The sequence below is a fragment of the Melampsora larici-populina genome (genome assembly GCF_000204055.1).
Source record: "Melampsora larici-populina 98AG31 unplaced genomic scaffold MELLAscaffold_74, whole genome shotgun sequence".
Taxonomy (NCBI): Eukaryota; Fungi; Basidiomycota; class Pucciniomycetes; order Pucciniales; family Melampsoraceae; genus Melampsora; species Melampsora laricis-populina.
The window spans coordinates 369419-376740 of record NW_006768838.1 but is presented as its reverse complement, the minus strand read 5'-3'; the positions used below and the strand labels follow the sequence as shown (position 1 = coordinate 376740).

The 7322-nt window shown below is 45.3% G+C and overlaps 3 protein-coding genes across 3 annotated transcripts; 2 read left to right on the top strand and 1 right to left on the bottom strand.

The window, feature by feature from the left end:
- Window positions 1–2521: 2521 nt before the first annotated feature.
- Window positions 2522–4187, top strand: MELLADRAFT_45801 (uncharacterized protein; the record flags this gene model as incomplete). The annotated part of the gene is made up of 7 exons (XM_007417486.1): window positions 2522–2598; window positions 2669–2768; window positions 2846–3088; window positions 3212–3284; window positions 3344–3445; window positions 3520–3657; window positions 3730–4187. 7 exons carry the CDS (start codon window positions 2562–2564, stop codon window positions 4105–4107), a joined length of 1071 nt encoding a protein of 356 aa, XP_007417548.1.
- A 43-nt stretch (window positions 4188–4230) lies between these two features.
- Window positions 4231–4727, bottom strand: MELLADRAFT_68807 (uncharacterized protein; the record flags this gene model as incomplete). Its single annotated transcript, XM_007417497.1, has 2 exons — window positions 4231–4540; window positions 4615–4727. 2 exons carry the CDS (start codon window positions 4725–4727, stop codon window positions 4231–4233), a joined length of 423 nt encoding a protein of 140 aa, XP_007417559.1.
- A 593-nt stretch (window positions 4728–5320) lies between these two features.
- MELLADRAFT_118364 (hydrolase/acyltransferase) lies at window positions 5321–7322 on the top strand (the record flags this gene model as incomplete). The annotated part of the gene is made up of 9 exons (XM_007417539.1): window positions 5321–5516; window positions 5601–5710; window positions 5797–5838; window positions 5927–6151; window positions 6225–6291; window positions 6368–6384; window positions 6444–6612; window positions 6678–6801; window positions 6933–7322. 8 exons carry the CDS (start codon window positions 5321–5323, stop codon window positions 6764–6766), a joined length of 915 nt encoding a protein of 304 aa, XP_007417601.1.

Genomic DNA, 7322 nt, shown 5'->3' with positions numbered 1-7322 from the left:
TGACTGATTTGGTAGGGTCCATCTGGGTCAATGATCTTACACAAGCTGTGCATTTCATCGGGATGGATCCTTTCTTGGGGCAAGTATGGGCGTGGTGAGCCTCACCGCAGTAAGGGCACATTGCAGGAGACGGGCACGAAGGGGCTGTGTGTCCTGTCTTCCTGCAGTTGTAGCATCTCTTTGGTGGGTCTCTACCTGCTTCAGTTTTATGAAGGCCACGGCCAAACCATACTTTCTCTTTAACGCATTTGTCAGCCTGCGCCTGTGTGTCAAGGCCTATGAGGAGGGTGGAGTATCTCTTAGACGGATCATCCTTGAGCTTGGGGTTGAGCCATCGGATGAAGGCTACTTCGCTCAAAAGCTCGGGGTTTGAGGCGATGAGTTCTTCCTTGTGACTCGTGATATCAGGATCAAAAGAAGTTGGGATCGCGTGGACTAGCACCGTGTAGTGCTCCTGCTTCACCTGTAATGAGGCTGACACTAAAGGTAGCCACATCTTTTCTTTAGTTCGAACACGCTCAGCGGTGTTCACATTTTCAAAATGTAGAACCAGGTCATTCGATGGGAGGCGTTGAACCGTCTTCACCGAGATTGTTGATTCCGTTGGTTCATCCAACTTGGTGTTGCTTGCTTTAAAAGCATTGTTGAATCCCTGGATGAGTTGGGTTATGGATAGCGTTCCCAGAGCAACACTGCTTTTGTCCGTTTGGGCTAGCGTAATTGTATTTGCTAGACGTTTCTTGGTCTTGGGCTTGGTGGCTTGACGGTGGCCTGGTTTTGAACCTGTTGGTTGGTTTTGAGCCTGAGCACCGTTGTTTTTGGATGCAGCTGCTGCGTAGGAGCTAGCCGGGTTCGTACTTGGTTGTTTTCTATTGGCATTAGCTGGCTTGCAATGCTCAGTCAGAATTGCCAATTGTTTGCTAAGAACGTCAAGCTTGTCGTTAAATGACGAAGCTTGGAAATCAAAAGCTGCTGGTGAGCTTGTCTGTGGGGGGTTCATTAACGGCGCCGCTGCCCTTTTGGAGCCTGCAAGAGCGGACGCCGGTCTATGGAAGAGGGACTTCTTCGTTTTTTCGAACTGGTGCTGGTCGTACGCAGCGTTGATTAACACTAATATGTCGGCGCAGGAGTCCACATCGATATGGACCTGCTTTGCCAGTCGACCTTTGGCCGGAAGCTGCATGACGTCGTTCGCGACCGCCACGAGCTTTGCTAGCATGACTGTGAGGGAACGATCCTCCTCACAGCCAGGGACTAGCCTCGCCATCCTTTCGGAACGGGGGGTACCCGTAACCGATTGGACATGGTCTTGGGTGGTTAAGCCAGGAGTGCTCGTACGAGCCCTTTTCTTAGCGAACTCGACTAGGAGGGGTACTTCAGACCGTTTGGGAGTCGTTCCTAGGCTGTCGGTGGTGATCTCGATCTGGGGCAAACCGTGTTCCGAACCTTTGAGGAAAGCTGCGATCGCGTCGTCGTTTTGGCTAGACGCGGTCGGGTTCGACCATCGCGAGGTCGATTTGGAGCCAGGATCGTCCTCGACCATTTGGTCCTTGTCCGGCGCGTCTGGCGGCATTGCGCGCGAGGTGATGAGGGAAATGAGGTTGTGAAAAATGATAAAAAAGTGAGGATAATCCCATCTAGTTCTGTCCTCTTCAGGATCTCGATGCGTCGAGCACTATCGAGTACCGGTCCGTGATACAACAAAGGTGGACTCTAGTACTGATCACACAATTGGCAACAGAAATCTGCATATTTGAGGGTCTCCTGACAAGTTTTGTGGTCCTCAGGAAGAGGTACACAGGTACACTCAAGCAATATGTCACAGGGGCCAACAACCTTCTCACAAGTTGCCATGATATCACAACAGTGTGGCCATTTGTGGAATCCAGGAGCCATCGGAATACCAGTCATAGCAATTGTGATTGCACAAGGAGCATCTTTCTTGAAAAAATCCCTGAAATTTGAATGATGAATCAATATCAAATCAGATTCCTTAAGATGAGATAAAGCAACATCAAATTGTGATTGTAAAGCTGCCAAAAACTTACTGAACAGATACTTGTGGACAATTCCAACACAATCATTCAAGTGTTTCAGAAATCTTTGTTGGCAGAGGTTCTATGTCAGAGATGACTTATGATGTTATGAGACTCTTGGGCATCCCCGCCTCAGTCTTGAACAGTGAAATGCCTCTGGCTGTGCTGGCTGCTTGAATGTTATACGTGCACGCACACCATGTTTCTGAACATTGATCTGCAAGTGGAGAGTTGAGGGTTTGGGCATGTTTGGGCATATTTAAGCTTTGATTTGTGATGACGTTGAGGTTGACTTCCTACATACATACATCAGATTGATGTTTGGTGATCCAGTCTTTGAAGATCTTGGTATAGTGCATTTTGGTGAGGTAAAACCCATCGACAAGTATGGCTTTAGGGGAGTCGACTTGTTTACCTTGAGCCATTGCCGATCGGAAATCGACTCACCCAGCAGCCAACTCATTCTTCATAACCTTGCTCTTATTCCTCAACCTCGATTCAATCATCTTTCAATACCACCAAAAAATGGCATCATCACCTATTTTGTTAGCTATGGGAAACCGTAAGTTGATCTGGATAACTTATTCGCGATCACCGATGTTGACCAAAATGGCGCCCTTGACGGTCAACAGCCCTTTTGGACATGCAGGTCAGAGATGGCGAGAAGCTTTTAGAGAAGTATGGTTTGAAATCAAACGATGCTATCCTCGCCGAAGAAAAACACATGCCCATGTAAGTTCAAGTAGCTAGAATTCGATACATGTATGTGTATCTTCTGTTTATTGATTCGTTCTTGTTTCGAAACCAAGTTACGCTGAGGTGACCGGTATGTCACCTGTTTACGTCGCTGGTGGAGCTGCTCAAAACGCTGCGCGTTGCGCCCAGTACATCTTGCCAGCGGGCTCGACCGTGTATCTCGGTTCTGTGGGAAAAGACGATTTGGCTGAACAATTGAGGTCAGCAAACAAAAAAGAAGGACTTCAAGACCTTTATCAAGTTGTGGATGGACAACCCACTGGAGCTTGTGCTGTAGTTATTACCGGGCATGACCGGTAAGCAAATTCGCTTGCTTTCCCCGCCTCACCTCTAAAGCTCAAGCCGTAAAGGTCACATCAAGCAACACCAGCTGATCGTCCTGCCACTTCTGTTCCTTCCGCTTTGGGGAAGCTACGTAGATCCCTTTGCACTCAACTGGGCGCGGCTGAAAAATTCGCACCTTCTCACCTGAAGACCCCGGAGGTGTCAAAGGTGAATAGAAGCCGGATTGTAATCGAGTTCTTGAACAGCGTACTGATTCTTGACATAAGGCTATACAAGATGCCAAGTTCTATTACGTCGGCGGTTTTTTCCTTACTCATGGTATTGAAAGCACCCTGGAGCTCGCTGAGATCTCGGTGAAGGAGAACAAAGTTGGTCTACTTTCCTACTATCAGCTCAATATATCAACCAATTCCGACACGACCGCTGATTTGGATTGTTTTAGGTTTTCACAATGAATCTTTCGGCACCTTTCATCCCTCAATTCTTCAAAGATAACGTCGACAAAGTGATGCCTTATGTTGACTATCTCTTTGGAAATGAATCAGAAGCCGAAGCCTTCGCACAAGCTCACAGTTGGGATGTAAGTCAAACATAGTGTCAAACTCAACAATGTCACCTTTATGGAGCGTTTCTCACGTGTACTTTGATATAGACCACCGACTTGACAGTCATTGCCACTCGCATCGCTTCGCTACCCAAAAAGCTTACCTCACGACCCCGAGTGGTGATCATCACTCAAGGTGCCAAAGCAACCATTGTCGCATCCTCCAGTGTCTCACCATTCCCTTCATCGGCTCCCATTCAAAAGAACGATTCTGGTCACTACTTCATTGTAGCAGTCTCACCACTAAGTGATGATCAGATCGTCGATACCAATGGCGCTGGAGATGCGTTTGCTGGTGGGGTGTTAGGTGCCCTTGGATTGAATAAGCCACTTGACAATTGTATTGAAATTGGTCACAAGTTGGGTCAAATGTGTGTAGGTCAAGTTGGACCTCAATTGAAGTGGCCTAAAGTCCAAGTTGTTTAGATTACCCTGTATTGTGGACATATCAATTGTACATTTATGGTGAAAGAATTCAACAATGCTTTCTCCAATTATTCAACTCTTGACTGTGAAATCATAAAATTGAAATTTAGATCCTTGTTAGGCTCAGATATTTGTGTCCTGGGGTATTCTCGTAGAACCCTCGGAGCTGGCCACTACAATTGCTACAACATAATCACCATCATGTGACAAACTCATATGCAAATCAGGGAGTGGGATCTTCGCCGCATTTTTAGGTTGGAATATAATCATGGGCTTCTTTGAGCTAAGGGATTCGAAGAACGCATGCTGAAGATTTGAAGGGTTGGCCATGAATGCCAACCGGATCTGTTGGTCTTTCAACACACTCAGTTCCTTCCACGTTGGTTTGAAAGTTGGATACAGGGCTTTAAAGGCAGCTTCTTTTGCTGCCCATCTGTTGATTTGTAGGTTTACCGAGATATGATGAGCAACCTGTACGAAGAAAGTGATTCAAAACTTCCCACGAACCTGTTAGCAAGGTACTGCAATTCTCGCGATTGCAGACCAGGTGAAGTGGATGAGCTGGCTTCCGCCTTCTGGTGAGGATAATGACTGATCGAATTCCATTCGTTTGAGCACATTTCCTCTGAGCTTAGAATACGTTTGATGAATCGCACGCGCGAGGAGAGTGACTTTGATAGTAATCGATGTAGTCGCCTGATGTCTAGAATGTCGATTCCTACTCCAATTACATTATTGATCATTGGCTTGAGTTGATTGAGTGACTTAAATTCGAATGCATAGATCGCTATCTTTCACCAAATGTCTCTTGAAACTGCATTCCTTCTGTGGGCGTAGACTGGAGGCGTGCTTCATGTCTGATGGCGCACCTCTGTAGCTTGCACGCGTTCAACGTTGCGCCTGAGCACCATTTGGCGCATTTGATATGGCTCTTCGAAGCAAAGAAACTTCAGCAAGAAGTGCGATGAATCTACGTGGAATCGATTGGCTCATAACGGTACTCTATTTGAGCTGAGCTTATGCCTTCATATAAAATCGTTTTGCCCTTTCCAGAGCCAGTTTGATCTTCCACCCCGGCGTGCCAGAGGAGTGCGGCGGACTCGATGATGACCGGAGGACACCGCGGCTCACGTGACCGAGGACCAAGTGAACTGATTTGAAGAGATGACGTCAACATTGGGGTTTGAAAGATTCCTTCAAGAAATACTTCCTGATGAGCGTTCCCGACCAGACTCAGATCTGCTACTGCAAACTCCAAAGCGGGCACTCGATAGCTTATCAAGTACTAAAACCCAGAACCAAGGGCTCACAAACAGAAAATACACCATTAATCTTGATCCATGGATTAGCTGGAGTCGGATTGATCGATTGGTCTCCATTCCCGGAATCTTTATCTCATGATCATACCGGTAAGTGTTTCTGATATAGAACCGCAGTGTTTTCATCAAATATCTTCTGAACATCTTTTGAATGGTCTCTGTAAATTTACGTAGTGGTGGTGTTTGATAACCGAGATATTGGTTGGAGTCGACCTCCCAAAGGTCGAGAGAATGAACCGTTGACTTTGGATGATATGGGGAATGATACAATAGAGCTTATCAATGTGAGTGAGAGATCACATATCTCAGGGAGTATGCTCGGATCAGTTGACTAATTTTGATTTTATCTCTTGACCATCTGCGCTACAAGCACCTTCAATTCAAGTCGGTCGACTTATTGGGTTTTTCAATGGTATGCCCTCCGATCGTAATATCGTCATTTTCGTTCTCAGAGCCCTAAAAATGGTCCGCCATCATTATTGGGTATAAATTCAAAAAAGGGAGGAACAATCCTTCAACATATTTTGATGAAATCAGACAAATTACCTTTTCGGATCAAACATGCCATTCTAGCGGCTACCTTTGCAGTAACTCCCAACATGTCAGATCTCGGTTTGTTCTTCCCTCAAGAAGGAGGAGACGACACGAAGACAGCTGAACAAAGGAAGTACGACTTTACTAAAAGACTTCTGGAGGCACAGTATGATGCTGATTGGCTACCTAAGGTAAGTTGACTTCACTACCATTGGTCTTGTACCAAGGAAGTTATTGATACAAAGGTGCCTTTAATGATTCTAGAACCTCGAGATGCTAGAACATCGTGTTCGGTTATCGTCAATGGCGAGAAGGCCTCGGGCTGTCATTAGTACGTCCTGCGCTTGATCTTGTTCTCATCATGATCAGAATAGGATACAAATCTGCCACTTTTTTCTTCCACACAGTGCGGCAAGCAATGGCAGTTGAGCTCCAATCCTCCAATTCTATTTTGTGAATGTTTACTCACTTGTTTTTTTCTAGTGTCAAGGTATTGATCTAAGAGACGGTCTGTCGGCCATCAGTCCCTCAATTCCCATCCTTTCATTACACGGTCAAAGAGATCAGATTGTCGGATTCAAAGAACAGGCCAAAATATTAGAAGCTATACCTCATGCTCAGAAAGCAAACGTACCTGATCTAAAATTTGGACGTAAGTAAAAATAATGATGAACTATCATTTTCTTCAAGTCTCAATTGAATCATCTTTATTTTTAGATATGTGGTATGATTATTTTGGCACTGAGGTTTGGGGGAAGATATTGGTAGATTTTTTGGATGTAGATGGACGCGGGACTAAGCTTTAAAAATGATGGTCGGGAAGGGGAGGACATGCGTTGAGGTAAGTGAGATCCTCATCTAACCCAAGATGTCGTATATCCCGCTTGGGGATCAACACCTTTTCCTGGGGTATTGTCAAACCAACAAACCAACATGATCTGATTTCAAAATAATGCTTTGTAACTCCGGTAGAAATAGATAGGCTAAGAGGATTGGTAAGATAACATGCACTCGTTGTCTCACCCTGATTTTGGTCAAATGATACATGGTTTTCTGAGCATGATTCAATCTGTTGTGAATCATTCTTGACAATGAAAGCTTAGATTGAGGTTCACCAGAGGTGTCAATAGAGTGGTGGAAACAAAAGGTATGGTAGAGGAATAAAAGCATATATTCCTACTGCAGATATTAGCGGGACACAAACATCTCAACCCAACCTACAGCCATTGTAAGATCTATTGGCAGATTTTGAGAGCTTTGTGTTGTTGCTAGATTTGATGTATAGGTCAAAAACTTGAAGAAACCCTTTTGAGATCGATAACTCTACTGCCCATTGGTCTAATCTGCACCAGGAGAATAGAT